The sequence below is a fragment of the Lissotriton vulgaris genome, chromosome 7 (genome assembly GCF_964263255.1).
Source record: "Lissotriton vulgaris chromosome 7, aLisVul1.2, whole genome shotgun sequence".
In the NCBI taxonomy this organism is placed as follows: Eukaryota; Metazoa; Chordata; class Amphibia; order Caudata; family Salamandridae; genus Lissotriton; species Lissotriton vulgaris.
The window spans coordinates 332,864,250-332,884,208 of NC_141695.1; the positions used below are offsets into that span (position 1 = coordinate 332,864,250).

Genomic DNA, 19,959 nt, shown 5'->3' on the forward strand with positions numbered 1-19,959 from the left:
ATCAACGCATAATGTCCAAGAAAATCACTACTAATGCGCAGACTCACTGACCTGGGGCCTACTACTGGGACACTAAAAGAGTGCTGGAGATTGAGATGGGGCTCTGTAAGCTAGAGTACAGAGTTGAAGACATTGAGGCAATGGCACATACGAACAACATATGCTTGGTAAGGTTGCCGGAACGTACTGAAAGCTCAAACACTGTTGCTTTCCATGAAAGCTGGGTATATGACAAGGTTGCTCTGGAGGGCCTTCCAGCTTTCTTCACCCTGGAGAGAGCACACAAAGTCCTGGCTCGACAAACCTCCAGGGGCACCTCCAAGTAGTGGCTAAACTGTTCTATTTCTGTGATCAAGATCACAACCTCAAATAGGGTTTATTGCAGGAGACCTCCACATTGACTATCACAACATGATGCTGTTTACAGACTTTACTTTGTGCAGAAGCCATGTGCCTTCTTTCTAGAGGTCAAAAGACATCTAAGCAAAATGGAGATCCAGTATGCTATGTTGTTCCCGACAAAACTCCAAATCGTCATCAAGGTGGGAACGCAGTTCTTTAGGAGTAGCAGGATGTATGGGAATCGATCAACAAGCGCTGGACACCGTGGACTCGGCCCCTGGATGGCGGGAGAGACGGACGCAGCGACAAAGTACACAGCAGTCAACTCGGAGGAGAATCCCTTCTAAAGCCCAGAGACAGAGATCAACAGAAAGCAGTTGCAGCAGCTGCGACCACAGCACACCCGGAGGGTGAGTGGGAACAGTGGGACATTCAGATGTATGACACTCCACTTCTGCGAGTTCCGGAACAACTCCAGTGACGGATTCTGAATTAGACCCAGAACATCCTCATGTTACCCTGAAATTGGCTGATATTATCAGACACTGCCTGCCCAGGATCGCTTAAGGTATTACTGCATTGACTGTGGCGAGAGACGGAGTACTTTATAGGGCAAGCTTCCTTCCTTGGGGGAGGGGCCGAGAGATGACCTCCAGACCTTATGACTGCTGCTTGATTGTGCCAGATGGTGAGTAGTGGGGACTGGAGAGTCAGAATAGGCCGGGCCACACTACTCCACTATTGACTTCTGTTGGTACATTTACCACAACTGTGCTCTAATGTTTTTCTTCTTCAGTTTGGATGAGGACTGTTGCCTTTCTGCCGCGGGAGGCGGTGGTGGGGGCAGGGGTAATGTTGGGTACTGTGTTGTTTTTGGGTTGGTTTGGAGTACGAAGGTAGCATTTGTATGGTACAGAGAGAGGCAGGAAAACTGTTGATTCTGGGATTGCATATACTCTATGGACAATTACTTTTATATTTCATTATGGTAGTGGATAATGTACATTACAAGCTTATCTCCTGGAATGTTTGGGGCCTTAATAGCATGACTAAAAGATACAAGGTCTAAGCATATTTGAAGTGCAGGGAGGTGAATGTGGCATTGCTAAAGGAGACTCATCTGACTAGAGTTGAAGATGCAGACCTCCACAAGCGCTGGTGGGAGCAGACATATTACTGGGCATACACCTCATTTGTAAGGGGGGTGCTTGTGTGCCCAAGGGTTCTTTTTTAGGCTCTAAAACAATCAATTGACCCAGATGGGTGTTAATGCCCTTTTAGTGGGTCTATTAAAGGGGAGGAATATTGCCCTTTTTAATGTGTATGCTCCCAACTCTGACCAGGTGCACTTCCTTGAGGAGATCTTGTGGTTGTTGCTTTATATATGCCCTGCATGCTGCTCGTGGGGGCAGGGGATTTTAATGGGGTTGCTGACCTGCGCCTAGACTGCTCCCAGCCACTGGAGTCAGGTGCATCTTCTGAGTTACTGGCAAAGAGATTTGGAGATTTGCAGTGAAAATGGGGATTGGTGGACTCATAGCGAGTAGCGCACCCACACACATGTGACTTTTCCAACTTTTTGGCACTCCATTAGCTCCATGTTGGAATGGACAACCTTCCTCTGCATGCCTAAATTTCAAGCAGCAGTTTTCCATATCTAATATCTGGCCAGAGCAATATCGGATCGTAATCCAATAGCCCTGACCTTAGCATGAGTGAGATCTCACACTGCCATACCTAGCTGGTGATTTTGGGTTGTAGCACTAGGAGATCAGGTATTTCGCCATATCACAGGAGAGGGAATTCAGAATTATTTCCAAGATAATGCTGGCACGCCCTCCTCTGTTCTACAGGAATGGGATACCTTTAAGTCAGTGATCAGGGGGTAATATATGGTGACAGTGGCAAGAGTGCGCCGTACACTGGTGACGGGAGTCAATGCCAAGGAGTAGGCAGTAACGGCTGTTGAGAGGGGTAGATCTGGATGCCCAGATCAGTTTGTGGAGAGGAAGCGGCTAGCAGAGAAGGAAGAGTTCATCCGATGTGCAGATTACAAAGAATAGATGGTTAAAACACATGCTGAAAGGGATAAATCAGGTGCTTTGGTGGCATGGTTAGCTAGTCCCTCTAAAGAGGGTTTGCATGTATTGGAAATATACGATAGAGTGGGCTCGGGTCTTTGGGCAAGATGCCATCAATTATTTATTTTAGGAAATATTACGAAGATCTATACTCCAGCCCAATGCCCGGCAATGCACAGGAGACTGGACTTTTTACACCGCTTACTGCATTAGTCACTCATTGGGGAAGAGAGTAGAGACATTACGCCTCAGGAAATTGCAGCTGTAGTTAAAGAATTGTTGAGAGGGGAAGTTTCCTGCAGCAGACTCCTAGTGGTGTTTTACACTACTTACATAGAAGCCCCTGGTGCCACAGAAGGTGGAGGTGTATAGAATGGCATGACAAGAGGGTTCACTGCAGTCTTCAGCTAGTGAAGCATTGATACTGCCCCTACTGGAAACCAGGGCAGGGCCAACATCATGTCAAGGCACATAGACCCCTTTGGATGCTGAATATGAACTACAAGGTGTTAAGTAGAGTGTTATCGACTAGCTTATTTCCATATATGGCTCGCATCAATCATGTGTCCAGGCAAGCTTTATATCCGGCTACAATACTACATTAAACATTTGACGACTGGTATATGTCGTCTTAATGGAGGAGGTGATTTCGCCCACATACAGGGTAGAGTGGGGTACTCGTACTACCCCCAATAACCTAATTCCCTGAACCACCCATCAACAATAGGACCTGATGCCGCTTTCCAGTTACGGGCAATCTGCCACTTAGCGAGGATCAGACACTAGTCCAGGAACTTGGATGTTATTTTGTGTTTAGCCATGCGCGGGAATAGCCCTAGGACACACACTAGGAGTAAGAGACATTCTGACTGCGACATCTTTATCAAGGTCAGTCAGTTTCCCAATAGGCCGAGAGTCGGGCAGCTCCAAAATACATGTATCAATACTGCCCTAAGTGTATCTGTTAATGCACTTGAGCGTGATGTACACTCTTTGCAGGATATAATAGCTAATTCATTTACAGCATGCATTTCTAGACACGTTTGGAGTGTGCTCCATAAAACATTCTCCCAAGCTTCCTCCAAAATGGGTGTCCCTATATTTGTCACCCACTCTTCTCTCAAAGTAGTTAAAGGTTTCGCCAAGTTGGTCCTCAGAGCCAGGAAGCGGCTTGATACCAGTTTATCCTGTAGTTTAAGTAGCATGAGAGCGTTGCTCTCCTTAGGGGGGCGAAGAGGGGGCAAGTTTCAATGGAAGTGGCTTGAGCCTGGGATGGTCTTCTGGAATAGCTTTGAACACTGGATGATACTTCAGATGGGGACACCATGCTGAGTGCGGCGTGAAGATACGACTGCACCACTATCCAAAAAGATTTAACTGTTTCACAGGGAGGACACCCTGCTTTTTGGGATCTTAGCAAACACTCAGCAGCAGTTGCAGGAGCAAAATTATGGAAAATATGTATGAGGAAAGGCAGTAGGACTCTCCAATTTGCTAGAAGCACTTCGTCAATTTCAAGGTCTTTCTCATTCAGACACTGTAACAGGGGGGGTCGGACCAAGCACGGTTAAGACCCACCAAAAGACTGGGGTAATGTGATCACCACCGTCGCCCCTCTTCTTTCTCGGCAGCAGGAGCGGACTGGCCCTAAGGTTCAAACATATGCAGATGACGAAAAAAGAGACACTATGGGCCAGATGTAGGTAATCCCAGATTACCGATTCTTAAATACCGAATCATACCGATTCGGTATTTATGAACAGGCAAATGGGATGTAGGTAATTTTACCGAAAAAATTACTGAATCGGTAAGTTTCGGTATTTACCGATTCGGTACTTGCCATTCATTCCTATGGGCCTGGAGGCCCATAGGAATGAATGTCAATTACTGAATCGGTAAATACTGATTCGGTAATTGGGGGAAACATTGAAGGGTGGCAGGGTGTTACTTTGACAACCTGTTGCACCCCTCAATTGTGTATGGCTGCACATGTTGCAGACATACATGCCCTAAGGGCATGTATGTCTGCAACATGGAACTGAAGCAATTTGCATAAAATTGCTTTTTGGGGTTTTTCTTTATTTACCACCAACTTGTAGTTGGTGGTAAATAACGAATCCCAAAAAGGGGAAAGCACTGATTTGAGTGCTCCCTACATTGCTAATTCGGTAATTTACTGATTCGGTATTTTAAGGAATCGGTAATTTACAGATTCCTTAAAATACCGAATCGGTAAATTACCGAATTAGTAATTTGGGCACCTACATCTCAGTAGCCTAATTCTGGTTGGTAACGGCCAAAATTCGGTAATTTCGGCCGTTACCCACCGGAATTACGCTTCCTACATCTGGCCCTATTTCTTTAAGTGGGATGACTGGTCGCTAAGCCACGCCCCCAGCGATGACGGCGAGGAAGTTTGGCCTTCAAAGACAGGAAGAAGGCTGATGTTTGTGTGTGCGAACACTGGAGGAGTCGAGGGAGCAGAGGGAATCGTGAGCGGAGTGAAGCAGACGGTATCCAGCGAAGGAGCCGAGGCGGAGGGGTCGCAAGACAACAAGGAGACAGGATGCCAACAATCCCGTGTTTCGCCCAGCCATGCTCCAGGAGGAGCGTGGCTCTCGCAGGTAGGCAAGCGTTTTACGGGCTGGGTGGGTAAAAGGGAGAGACCGAATACCTAGACTCAAGGTCCCCGTTTCCCGGTGTTCCCGCCCTGAGCACTGCCCTCACCTTTCTAGAAGTGCTGCACACAGTGTTATTCCGCACTTCCCCCTCCCTTACCATCCTTGTTTGAGCAAACACCACACTTATAACCAGTTCCTTTGTTTTCTCCCCCTTCACATCCACGCTTCCCACTGACCGGACGGGCTCGCGCTGGAGTAGATAAGAAGAGGGCGGACCGAGAAAACCCAGAGAAGCCAACAGAGCTGCATTTACCTTATTATAGACTGATCTCGCTACGCAAACGTGTGTTCAGGCCAATAAAACTTCTTTGACCTCATCTAGTCTCCCGTTCCTTTCTCTTACCCCGCAACAAGTGGTGGAGAATGTGGGCAGTCTGACATCCATCTGTAGCCCCACAATGGACGCCCTAATACAGCACCTGGAGAAGGGCCAGGAGCAGCATGGATGGGCCGTAGAACGTCAGATAACATCGGCCCAGGCTGACAGACACATTTAAAGACACCATAACTGCTCAGATAGAGGGGTTACATAAGGTGATGAGTGATCAGCCCCTCCCAGCACCTCAATAGCACCGGAACCTAACCCAAGGGCCCTCTGGGATCTTGCTGCAAAAATACGTGTCAGGGGAAGACCCTGATGCCTTCTTACTCAATTTCGAACGGGCAGCACAGGCCTGCGGCTGGCCTGTGGAGAAGTGGCCATTTTTCCTAGCCCCCATGTTAACCGGAGAATCGCAAGTCGCCTACGAGGTGGTCAACGCAGCGGGAAACACTGCTTATGCTGACATTAAAACTGTGATATTGGACCACCTGGGTCTCGACGCTGAAGCGTATCGAGTACGCTTTCGAAAGGAGAGAGGTATCCCAGGAGAGAATCCAAAAACCTTGTTTTTCCGTCTATAAATGGCTAACCCCAAATCTGAGTAGAAAAGAAGAGATAATGGACAACATTTATCTAGAACAATATTTGGACGCCCTTCCATTTAATACACAAAAATGATTACGCCAGCACTCTCGTCCGACCACAATCATTGAAATGGCCTCTACCTACTCACGAGCTCAACCCAAACAGTACGGGTGGGAACTCGAGAAACCAAGCCGGCCTCGGACGATCAAACATGACAAAAGGACCCGCACGATAATGGAACCCATTAAACCACGACCCAGTAGGCCAGAGATACCCTTGGGCCCCAATGCTTTGAGTGTGGGGACTGGGGCCACATTACAAGAGTGTTCCCGAAGAAAACCAACCGAAGAGCCCATGGAGGTGGGATACGTCCCCAAGTCCATTCTCTACACCGCTGAGATGGGGAGTTCTTTTCTACGGAGTTCTGAGTGTACGGGTGAATGGGAAAGATGTAAAAGCCCTCCTAGGCTCAGGTTGCAGGCAGTCCATAATATATAGGGTGTTTTCATAAAGCCCAAACAGGTCATCCCCGACACCATGGTTCACATCAGATGCGTCCATGGAGACATCAAGCCTTATCCTGTGGCGATAGTACCCCTGGCCCATTCCGATGGTAGAATCTATGTCATACGGGTGGGAGTGTTGGTAAGTTTGCCAGAGGAGCTTATAATAGGAACAGATGATCCCAAGTTTCTAGATATGTTCCTGCACACCACTCAGAGGCAGACTACTAAAGATAACCAGGACAGAGAGTAAATGCCCCAGTACCAGCTCTAATAACTCCCAAACCTTGGATATTAGACAAGAGTTTCAAATTCGCCCAGGCTAATGACGCCTACTTATTCAATGCCTGGGAACAAGCTCCTAGAACACAAGACAGCACCAGCCCCATTTTTCCCCGGTTCCTTATCAAAGACGGTCTGTTATACCCCCAGGGCACTAGGGAAGACCCCAATCAGTTGTTTGTACCAATGACTTTTAGGGAGCAGATCATGTTCTTCTCACACTCATCCGACTGCAGGACACATAGGGAGTGAAAAGACCACCCAAAACGTGTTAAGACATTTTTTTGGGGCCTGGGGTCTATAAAGACATAAAAACCCACTGTCAGGCCTGCGAAATTTGCCAGAAAAGGAATATTCACCGCCCCAGCGGTACCTTTACAGCCCCTTCTGATTATAGGTACCCCATTCAAAAGAGTGGGGATGGACCTGATAGGACCCCTACCCAAGAAAAGACGAGGAAACCAATATGCTCTTGTAATAATAGACTATACCAGAAGGTACCCAAAAGCCTTCCCCCTGAGAGCCCCAACCACTAGCCTGATCTCCTAGAAAATTTCTGGAATTGTTTTCTTGGGTGGGGTTCCCCAAGGAGATCCTGACAGACCAGGGAACCCCATTTGTGTCTAGGTTAATGAAGGAGGTTTGTGGGATCCTCAATCTTCGGCAGATTAGAGCATCTGTCTACCACCCACAAACAGATGGCCTTATCGAGAGGTACAACAGGACCCTCAAATCCACTTTGAAGAGAATGCTTTCAGTGAACGGCAAAGAATGGGACCATTTATTACCCCTAGCATTGTACGTCATCAGGGGACAGACCTAGAGCAGTCTGGGTTGCTCGTCTTTTGAGATGTCATACGGACGACAACCCAGGTCTCTCTTGGAGATGACCAAGGAGGTATGGGAGAAGGAAGAGGCTGATGAGGAACGCGGAATGCTAGAGTACACCCAGGCCCTAAAATCAAAGATAGGAAAATTGAGAAACCTGGCCTATTCTAACCTGGAAAAGAAACAAGAAAAACAGAGAATGTTCTATAATAAAGGGAAAAATTGCGAAGACTGGAAGTTAATGATTGGGTTCTAGTATTGTTACCCTCATCCACCAAGAAGTTTCAGGCAGAATGGATAGAACCCTACAAGGTCGTGGGGACCAATGGGAAAACCAGATACAGAATCCAAATAAATGCACGAAGAAGCCAGACTTCCCACATAAACCTATTAAAGAAATGTTTAGGACCCCCACAGAAACCAGTCCACCTCATGTTACCAACGCACGCCCCCTCCTCTTCTACCTTGGAACAGTTGGTTGTCAATGAGGAATTAAGAGAACAAGAAAAAGAAGACCTCCAGAAAACCCTGTTACCCTTTCCTCTCTGTTCTTAGACAAACCCGAAAAAACAACCATGACTGAACATAGGATTGAGACACCCCCTGGAAGAACAATCAAACAGCGTTTATACCGGATACCGCGGCCAAGAGGGCAGCTGTACAAAAAGAAGTACATGAGATGTTACAACGGGCTCATAAGACCTTCTAGGAGCGAATGGTCCTCGTTCATAGTTATGGCGCCAAAACCGGATGGAAGTACCAGATTCTGCATGCACCTCAGAGCCCTTAACAACATTTCCTCCTTCGACGCATACCCTATCCTGCGTATTGACGAACTAATCGAAAAACTAGGGGAGGCCAAATACATTACCACCTTGGACCTGACCAAAGGCTATTGGCAGGTACCCTTACGGGAAGAAGATCGGAAGAAAACAGCTTTTGCCCCCCGGATTGGTTATTTGAGTTTACAGTTCTTTCCGTATGCCTACATGGGGTGCCAGCAACATTCCAGCGCCTCATGAACACGGTGCTCCGGGACTATCAGTCATTCACATCTGCTTACTTGGACGACATAGTGATCTTCAGTCCCAGTTGGGAGGCCCATCTAAATCATCTACAGACTATCCTACACACCCTACAACAGGCAGGGTTGCACATAAATTCGAAGAAGTCGAGGGTGGGCTACCAAAAAGTGAAATATCTGGGCTACGTATTAGGACATGGAATGATTGAACCCCAGATCAAAAAGATCTGAGCAATAGCTGAGACCCCTTTCCCCAGCACCAAGAGAGAAATGAGAACATTCTCAGGGTTGATAGGGTACTACCGTCGTTTCATCCCCCAATTTTCAGAGGTAGCTGCCCTGCTGATAGACACCCTCAAACAGGAAGTAAAAGCACAGACCCTCTTACACCCCACACCCTTAATGTGGAAAGCATTCAACACCTTGAAAAGGATTTATTTATTTATTTATTTTTTGCATTTGTAATGCGCACAGATACCCACAAAGGGTTTCCCGGCGCCAGGGCTAAGAGGTCAAAACACAGAGGGCAGCAACTGTCAAGGACCACAATTATTTATTAAAAAGCCAAGTTTTAACGTTTTTCTTAAAACTGGCAAAATTATCCTCCTTCCGTAAGGCTAAAGGGAGGGAGTTCCAAAGAACTGGTCCCAGATGGGAGAAAGATTTTCCCCCCACTAGGGGCCAGTTTGAACCTGGGAACCACGAAATTTGCTCCATTTAAAGAACGGAGATTGCGTGCGGGAACATGGGGCCTAACCAATTTTTGCAGGTATTTTGGTGCGGTCCCTGCCCTGATCTTGAACATGTATGTCAAGGCTTTGAACCGAACTCGGTTCTCTACCCTCAGCCAATGCAGGTCCCTCAGGTGCTTCGAGATCCTTGCTGTCCTAGGAATCTTACACAGCAACCTGGCTGCGGAGTTCTGGACCAGCTGCAGTCTCCTGGTCACGGCTAGATTGGAACCCAGGTATAAGATGTTACCGTAGTCAAGCCTAGATGTAATTAGTGCATTGACTACGGTCTTCTGGGAATCCACAGGCAGCATCCAGATAATCTTCCGCAGCCATTTAAGGATCGTGAAGCAAATACCAGCCACTTTATTAGCCTGCTGTTTCATCAATAATGAATCATCGATGCACACCCCCAAATTTCTAGCCTGGGTAGCCGGGGTGGGGAAGGCACCCAGAGATGGCGGCCAATGGATGTCCTGCCACAGATCTCTATTTTTCCCCAGGAGAAGAATCTCCGTCTTCTCCCCGTTGAGCTTCAGCTGGTTCGTTGACATCCAGCTGAAGATTTCCTGAAGGCCCAGTTTCAGCACAGAGGGGGATGAAGACTCTGAGTTGGTAAGGGAAAAAATAATCTGCGAATCATCCGCATAGGTCATAAGTTCTAGACCTACCCGCTCTGCCAGATCGGCGAGGGGGCGGAGATATAGGTTAAAAAATAGCGGGCTCAAAATTGAGCCCTGAGGCACGCCGTGGGGTGACAGAAAAATGTCCGACTGGGCATGTGAGGATGAGATCTGAAACGTCCGGTTGCTCAAGTAAGATCTAATCCAGTCCAGCGCTGTCCCTCCGACACCATCCTCACTCAGCCTGACAAGCAGTCTGTTGTGTGAGATGGTGTCGAAGGCTGCGCTTAGATCAAGCAGAACAAGAGCAACTGTTTGCCCGTCGTCCAAAAGTCCCCTGATCTTCTCCGTGACTCCCAGGAGGGCAGATTCGGTAGAGTGGCCTGCCCTAAAACCCAACTGGGAAAAATGGAGTAGGTTGTTATTCTCCGTGTATGTTGAAAGTACACCATGGATGTGCTTCTCCAAGATTTTTGAGAACGCTGGCAGCAGGGATATCGGGCAATAGTTGGCCAGCACCTCTGGATCAGCTGACGGCTTTTTCAACAGAGGGCTGACCATGGCGTGCTTCCAGGACGCTGGGACGATTGCCAGATGAATGGAGGCATTTAGTGTCTCGGCAATAATCCCCAAAGCACCATCGTCCAATTGGCTCAGAATGTTAATTGGGAGAGGGTCGCATGGAGAGCCCGATTTAATAGAAGTGGCTAAGGATTTCAGGGTGTCCAAGGAGATGGGTGGCCAGGAGTCAAGCCGATTTCCTGATAGGCTTTCTAGGGGAGAAACTTCCCTGTCATCCCTCACCGGAGAATTAATGTTGGCAAGAATAGTCTCGATCTTTTCCACAAAATACGTGGCAACATCTTGACATTTTTGAGGGGTAAGGGGACGTGCAGCTGCCATAGAGTTTGCTCCGGCTAATTCTTTAACTGTGTTAAAAAGGGTCCGTGCTTTATTGGCTGCAGTATTGATGGTCTCTGTTACATAGGATGCTTTGGCTCTAGTACAGGCCATGTGATAGAGATTTCTGGCCTTACGATATGCTTCCTTTTTTAGAGGATCATAATGTTTGCGCCATTTCCTCTCAAGTCCCTTACACTTGGTTTTTTCTAGTTTCAGTTCTTCCGTATACCAGGGGGCCGGGGGACGATGGACATTCCCTCTACACCTGGTAGCGGGCAGACAGATGTCAACTGCTCTCTCCAACCAAGTGTGGGCTTCCAGCGCATTTCTTTCCATATCAGCACCCAAGACAGGGAGGGATACCTGTAATGCGTTCTGTAACTCAGTTAGATCTAACTTTTTCCAATTTCTCATACAAATAGGGGGGCGAGCAGAGCCTGGCGATTTAAATTGTTTAAGAGTAATACTAAAAAGCGTTAAAAAATGGTCCGACCAACAAATGGGGTCTGTTTTCAACCATTTTAGCTCCTGTATATTGGAAATAATGGGGTCTAACAGATGCCCAGCTTTATGAGTGGGGCCCTCATTTCGCTGGGACATATTCAGAGTATTAAAGTCCTCCAACAGGTTGACAGCTATGCTATTAGATTTGTCCTCCAAATGGAGATTTAAATCCCCCAGTATAGTCAAGTTTTGGGCATTCAGAAAGTAAGGCGAAATGAAATTAACCAAATTCGCAGCCCAAACACTGCTGTTTCCCGGAGGACGGTAAATTAAAAATCCAGAAAACATAAAATTTGGGTTCAGTGAAATTTTAAAAAATGCTGCTTCGCATCCAGGAATGTTTACTGTTTCAAAGTCACAATTAAACTCCCTGTTAAAGATCACAGCGATACCCCCTCCTACCTGTCTTTCTCGGTCTACTCTAACAATGGCATAGTTAGAGGGCAAGGTGGCGGCTACATCGGGACCTGCACCATCATGCAACCAGTCCTGTGTTGTCCTCCCCCGATTTTACCAGACCCTTCATACTCCACACCGATGCATCAGACTATGTAATAGGGGCCGCCCTGTCACAATTGTCACCTGAGGGTATAGACCATCCCTTCCTGTATATTAGCCGGAAACTCTTTTCCCGAGAGCGGAGATACCCTACTATTGAGAAAGAATGTTTGGCGATAAAATGGGCTATCGACAAGCTGAGATATTGTCTCAAGGGTCGCCCCTCCACCCTGTACACAGATCACGCCCCCTCCAGTGATCCGGAACATCGCTTTAAACCCGAGGGTCCTCTGTTGGTTTCTCTCCCTTCAGCCCTTCTCCATCACCGTGAAACATCGGAAAAGTGCAGATAATGGTAGTGCTGATTACCTCTCCAGGTTTCCTCTCCCCCATCGGGAGAATCCAAGGGGGGTGGTATGTAACAGGGGGGGTCAGACCAAGCACAGGGAGGACCCACCTAAAGACTGGGGGAATGTGATCACCACCGTCTCCCCTCTACTTTCTCAGCAGCAGTGGACTGGCCCAGGGGTTCAAACATATGCATATGACGAAGAAAAGAGACACTGTTTTTTTAAGTGGGATGACTGGTCACTAAGCCACGCTACCAGCGATGACAATGAGGAAGTTTGGCCTTCAAAGACAGGAATAAGGCGGATCTCCGTGTGTGCGAACACTGGAGGAGTCGATGGAGCAGAGGGAATCGTGAGCGGAGTGAAGCAGACGGTATCCAGAGAAGGAGCAGAGGCGGAGCGGTCGCAAGACAACAAGGAGCCAGGAGGCCAATGATCCCATGTTTTGCTTAGCCACGCTCCAGGAGGAGCGTGGCTCTCGTACGTACGTGAGTGTTTTACGGGCTGGGTGGGTAAAAGGGAGAGACCGAATACCTAGACTTAAGGTCCCCGTTTCCCAGAGTTCCCGCCCTGAGCACTGCACTCACCTATCTAAAAGTGCTGCGCACTGTGATTCATCACTTCCCCCTCCCTTACCATCCTTGTTTGAGCAAACACCACACTGACACCCAGTTCCTTTGTTTTCTCCCCTTCACATCCACGATTCCCACTGACTGGACGGACTCGTGCTGGAGTGGATAAGAAAAGGGCGGACCTCGCCAAGGGAGGGAGAAAACCTAGAGAAGCCAACAGAGCTGACGTTACCTTAGTATAGACTGATCTCGTGACTCAAGCATTTGTTCAGGCCAATAAAAATTTCTTTGACCCCCCATCTAGTCTCCCGTCCCTTTCTCTTACCCCGTAACAGACTCGTACGAATTTGAGAAGACAGCTAGGCTACAAACCATTAACAGAGTGCATGCTCACTTCAAACATCATTAGCATTAGGTGGATAAGCATAACACTTGTATGAAATAAATGTAGCTCAACATTGTTTTCAGGGGGATTAAGCTTGTTTCAAATGGTGCAAATAAGGTATAAGAAATACCAACTACCCATATGCTATGCATGGAATTCAAGAATGTTGTAAGTTTATGTGGAAAGAACGAAGTACTTCGATTAAAATAGGCTTGTCCATCAGAAAATTAAAACAAAAACTATGTAATATGTGCATCTCTAGAAGCAAAGCACAATGATGGGAGATGCAAAGAATAAGAAATGCAACCACCGTTGGTTCAAGAAACAACCAACTGAGAAGCCACAAACTGTGACAAGACCTATCTGGGCAAGTCAGTACCAAAGTCAAGTCTAGAGTCTGCGGCAGTCACCACCGCAGAAATATAACCTCCATTCAAGAGATACAGATACATCTTTCTTTGACTGTAAAATAGAAAAGTACTCGGGAGAATACTAGTATAACCTGAGCATAGACGAGCTCTGCATGCTTCTCAAAGCCTACGTTTTAAAAAGCTGCCTTGAGTAGGAACAAAAGGAATATATTGGTGTAAAGTGGAGTGGGGTGGGGTCGATTGGGGAAGAGTGAAGTGCAGTGGATTGGGGTTAGATTGGAGTAGAGAGGGGTAGACTGGAGTGCAGTAGACCTGGGTGAGGTACATTAGGGTAGAGTGGGGTACAGTGCAGAGGGGTAGATGGGAGTGGGATAGATTGGGTAGATTATAAGGAGTAAGGTAGATTGGAGTGAGGTAGGTTAGAGTCGGGTGGGGTACATTGGATTGGAGTTACATAGAGGGTTGTGGGATATATTGGGATGGGGTAGGGTAGATTGGAGGAGGGTACAGTGGGGTAGATTGGGCTAGGGTGGAGTAGATTGGAGTGGAGCAGATTGGGGTAGACTGGCGTAGGGGCGGATTGGATGGGGTAGATTGAAGTCGGAAGTTTGGGGTAGATTGGAGCGGGATGGAGTCGGTGGATTCGGTTTGATTGAACTGGAATGTGGTAGATTTGGGTGGAATGTTGTAGACTGGAGTTTAGTGGAGTATGGTAGATTGGGTAGAGTACAATGGAATGCGGCAGACTGGGGTGGAGTGAGGAAGACTGGAATGGAATATATTGGGGTAGAGTGTAGTGAGCTAGACTGAGTGGAGCAGGGCGGAGTGGAGTTTGATAGATTGGAGTGGGGTCGAGATTGGAGTGGAGTAGAAAATAGAGTGGAGTGAGATAGATTGGGGAAGAATGGAGTGAGCTAGATTGGGGAAGAATGGAGTGAGGTAGAGTGGAGTGTGGTAGATTAGTGTAGTGTGGAGTTGGGTAGATTGGGTGGATTATAGTACGGTAGATTGAAATGGAAAGGGGGGGTCATTTGAGTGGGGTAGATTGAAGTGGGTCATTTTGGGTGTGGTGGAGTAGATTGGAGTGGGGTGCAGTTGAATAGGTTGGAATAGAGTTTAGATCACAGTGAAGTGAGACAGAATGGGGAAGAAAGGAATGGGGTAGAGTGGAGTGGGAAAGAATAGGGTGAATGGAATGAGGTAGATTGGAGTGAAGTAGTTTGGAGCGTGTAGGCTTTACTGGAATGAGATAGATTGGAGTGGAGTGGACTGGACTGGGTTTGAATAGGCTGAAGTGGGGTAGATTAGGGTGGTGTGGAGTGGGTAGATTGTGTGGAGTTGAATAGATTGGAGTACAGTAGGGTAGACTGAAGTAGAGTAGGGTGGGGTGGGGTACAGTGGAGTGGGGTAGACTGCAGTGGCGTGGAGTGAGGGAGTGGAGTAGGGTAGATTGGGGTGGGGTATATTGGTGTGGGTAGATAGGGTAAGGTAGATAGGGGTGAGGTAGATTGGAGTTGGGTAGATAGAGTGGGGTCAGGTATACTGGAGTGGGTTGGATTGGAGCGGAGAGGAGATGAATGGATTGCAGTGAATTTTGCAGTAGAGCAGGGTAAATTGGAATGGAGTGGGGTAAATTGGAATAGGGTAGACAAGTGTAGTCAGGTAGATTGGAGTGGAGTGGGTTGGACTAGGATACATTGGAGTGGGTGGATGGGGTAGACTGGGTAAAATTGGAACAATGTGGGTAGAATTGAGTGGAGCCCAGTAGATTAAGGTGGAGTTAGGGAGACTGGAGTGGAATAGGGTAGATTGGATTGCAGTGGAATGGACGGTGGTAAACTGGAGTGGCGTAGGGCAGATTGGGTCAGAGTGGGGTAAATTGAAGTGAGGTAGATTGAACTAGGGTGGTTTAGATTGGGGTGGAGCTGGGTGGGTAAATTAGGGTGGGATAGATTGGAGTGTTGTAGATTGGAATGGAACAGGGTAGATTGAATGGAGTGGGGTAGATTGGTGCAAAGTGAAGTGGGTGGGGTAGATCAGGGTACACTGGAGTGTAGCGAAGTAGACTGGAGTGGGGTAAGTGTTGTCAAAGGTAGTGGCTTTGACCTAAAAAGGATGATAGGGTCTTTGAGATTTACTTGGGAAACCAAGCTCAGAGTAAAAAATCTGGCAGTATCTATGCTCAAACACAATTAGACAGACTGTATTTCTTTATGTGTGAGATCATTAAAATACGCAAGATGCAGCCCCTATGATGGCTTTCGGCTTCCATTCGGAGTTCAATGTAGGACACGATTAACTAAAAAATCATTGAAGCAAGATGGAAGAAGCAAGACAGTTAATTAACGTAGGGTGACAAAATAAAAGATATAGTATAGAATAGAATGGTAAAGACATGTTACATTAAATATATCAATTGGCTAGCAACAATTAAACCCTCTAAATTCATACTAGCGCCTATAGTGAACTATACTTTACAACACTTCCAATATACTGGTTCGTTCTTACATGGCATTGACAAGACATTCAAAAATATGCTGTTAAATGAAAAACTTGTGCAGATGGCACAAACCAAATTAAGAATCACTTTTACTCATTGTGCACAGCTTACAGCACATAATGTCATTTTTCATGCTCAAGTAATAATCCAAAAAGAGGGGGGGATTCGGGGGGTTGGCAGAACACATTATCTGAAGCCAGAAAAACTGAAAAATGAAATACCATAGAATGAAAAGACATTCATAATGTAGTCGAGACGAACGGTCACGAGGACAAGAATTCTGCTATTTGTATTGGAACATTTAGATTGTATCCAAAACCTTTCTGTCTCCCCAATTCAAATATTTAAGATTACAGAAATGTCTCTCTCTGATTCCCTACTTCTCAAACAATTGATATGATGTGTATTTGTGAGTTTTAGTCTAAATTATATTTGGTTAACGCCAGATCCAATTCCCCCCCCCCCTCTTCTCCCCCTCTTCCCCCCCTCCCCCCCCCCCCCAAAATGTCAACATGCGTGGTGTGTGCCTATGCCTAAAATATGACACCCTGGCTGCATTACAAATGTTTCCCACATGTTATGCTTAATGTAAGTTATGCAAGTAGGGGTATGGTATATCGGAAACAATAACTAACCTTGTTTGCCTACCTCTATGTTTGAAGGTTTTACACAAGGTTTTACACATTATGTAAGTTACTCGTGTACAGGGTCAGGAAATGTGTGCAGATTGAAATTTAATGTATAGGTCTTTCCTTCCAACACACATTCTGTGAAAATATAAAATAATGAAGAATTCCCAGACTCTTTTTACAGCACTTAGGACTTCGGAAATGTGTGTGAATACCAAAACAATATGACTGACTGATTAGTACCTAATTTCGATTTCTTTTCCTAAATCACTGCTCTGATACTTACCTGATAAAGTCCACTTGTATGCATCTGTGAGGAACAAACATTTTCGGAACGGACATATATCTTTAAGTTGGGCAAACATGGATCATACCTCTGCAGAAGATGACTTAAACAATACCGTCTTGTTGCTCACTGACTTACGTTTGAGTCAGGACATAATCAAGGCAACAATCTCTCATAGATGGGAAACATTTTGTTGATTGTCCGTTTAGGACTGACAGCTTATATCAAATGTAGGTGAATTTCCTACTCTGGTAGATTCCACTCCGAATTTTGAACTTCAACCACAATGCAAAGCATTCTACCACCAACAGTTTGGTAGGTGTTTTCCATCACCATCAAACTGCAGGTCAGAACACCAGTATTCATTAGTAAGTCTAAATCATGCCTCATCATAGGTTTATGTCTCAATTTGGGATAATCTTAGATTAAACACAAATTATCTTTTGGTAAGTATTATAGAGCTTGCATCTTTTAGAAAACTCCATGTAACAACGTAAACTATTTAACAAAAATAAGAGTTGAAGGTAGCCTCCAGTTCTGGAAATGTGAATAAAACATGGCCTTCTCCTTACACAGCTTTGTGAATCGCCATCTTTGTCATCAATCCCCGATCGTCTTCTTGCAAGCTGTTCACGCAGAGAAAGGGACTGAAAGGTACACAAAATAAATAAATCAGGAAAGCACACAAACGCTCATATATAAGACCTGTGTTCAGACTGATATACTAACTTATAGCATAATCAGTTTTAAGACCAGACGGTGATATACTAAACAAAGCAATCTAGGTCAATGAAAATGTACACACAAAAACAAATAATTAAGACCATACTACAAAACACAGTTATCAGTGCTGATACTTCACTGATTCAAACAGGCAGATGTCATCAAGTGAGTACTGAGCCCAGACTGATATTCAAACATATCCAGATATTAGATATATAATTTGAGTGGAGTATACTTATAAATGAGTGATGAAACTAAACTGTGATATCTACAACTATGAAAATAAACCACAAATTCCAAAATGATATACAAATACAGAAATCAGTCAAGGCCCATTTACTGAACACAAAACCCACAGTAATCAGCAAGGTCAGTTTGTGTTGTATAACCAGAATATAATATGCAGAAATGCATACAAATAAGCAAAGACAACCAAAGGCTAGCCATACACACACAAACACCAGACTCATCAACTGCAAAGGGAAGTCCAAACTGTGATACAGACCAGCACATCTACATATCAGTGTAGTGCCACCAGCATATGGATTTCATCGCGGTACACTTACTTGCCATTCAAAAATGTACAGATTGAACTAATAGCCACTGATTTATTTACCTCTTGGCTGGACAGTTCCAGGTTTTCTTCCAGGACAGCCACTCTCTCTAGGGCAACACGGAGACGCTCCCGAACCTGCAATATGACACAAATGTATGAAACAGGTTAATTAAAACCTTCATACGAATGCACTCTTATTCCCTGATGAAGTCTACCAAAACTTTTCCAAAAAATATTGCAAATAATGCAGTCTTATTTACAGATGAAGTGAGCCAAAATCCTTCCAAGGGATACAGGATTCATACTTCTTGAAGCCTGCCAAAATCTTCATTGGGAGATGTGGGGGAATGATGGGTGGTTAATCTGTGCCTACCCACATTGTAAAAAACAAAAAGCTTTGATTTTGCTGGTTGAAATGCAGTGTTCTACAAGTAGCGTTTCGGGGGCCTTTGTGTCACAGACGCTAGGACCAGCCACACAAGGGTTATTGTTTTTTTTTTGTTTTTTTAATCAAGAGACATGTGGGAATTCAGAGTAGTAGAACATTTTATTACCAATTGGATTTCTCTGCATTTGTGGGTTTCAAATGTAAGCCAGTTTTCAAGGACGATATTATTTTGCAAAATGCCCTCTGTATCACATGACAGTATGGGTAGCCACAAATTCATAGGTGTACAAATAGCTCTTAAACTCAGTGTCTTGTGTACTTTTCAGACATACATAGGTTTTCTTCATACCCATTTTCATTTTTTTTATGTTATTGTATGAATTGTTGTACAACCGGTACATAATGAAAAATCATTGTAAGGTGCAGCTCAGTTATTTGCTCTGAATATTTCATGTTTTTGGAGAATCTACAAAGCCTATATGGCCAGAAGGGGCTGCCGGACGTAACACTATAATGCTTTTGTAAATCGTCCATCGTGGCAAGAAGTTACAGATAAAAACATCACTAATGGCTGCTGTTTACTGCTCATTTATTATTTTTTTCAATTCAACAGTTATTTTCTTTGAGAAAACCTCGAGGGATCTACACAAATAAATTGTTGCTGAATTCAGAGTTGGGTCTACTTTTCAGAAATATATAGCTTTCTTGGATCACCCATGGGTTTCACACACGTATCCACCACAAACTGAAAGGCGACTGAAATCAGAAAAGTTAGGAAAAATGAACTACATCTTCGAAAAGAGCAAAATCTGTGATTAAAAATTAAAATAAAATTGATACAACACTGCTTGTTCCTGAAAGCTGGAAAGAGAGTGATCCTAGCACAGAAAACCTTTCATTGATGCAACTTTTAGGAAACATACGTTTTATTGTGTAGCACTCTTTCCCCCATTTTCCCACCAAAAACAACATTTTTACCTATATTTTGGAGATTTTCTCAGTTCCCTCTATGGGAATCTACAAACCCCGGGTACCTTTAAAATCCAGTGGATGTTGGAAAAAAAGAATGTTAATTTTGAGTGAATACCTTTTATGGAAAACCGTTATGAAGGTTTAAACACAGGTTACCCTAACATGTAAACAAACATTTGCAATGCAATAGGTCTCGCATTAGGAAAGTTTGAGCTATTGGTCTTGTAAATGACAATTTTTTTATTTATGTGTTGGTTTTGAAAATAGCTAAATTAATAGCTTTGTCATTTACAATGCCAATAGTTATAACTGTCGCAAAT

General features: G+C 45.2%; 1 protein-coding gene across 1 annotated transcript in view; it reads right to left on the reverse strand.

The window, feature by feature from the left end:
- Positions 1–19,959, reverse strand: part of PPFIA3 (PPFI scaffold protein A3) — an 838,878-nt gene that overhangs the window by 528,080 nt on the left and 290,839 nt on the right. The window contains exons 4-5 of the mRNA XM_086930190.1: positions 18,340–18,414; positions 17,573–17,647 (exon numbers count right to left, since the gene is read on the reverse strand). Of these exons, the coding sequence (XP_086786316.1) occupies positions 17,573–17,647; positions 18,340–18,414 (150 nt within the window). The remainder of the gene's footprint in view (positions 1–17,572; positions 17,648–18,339; positions 18,415–19,959) is intronic.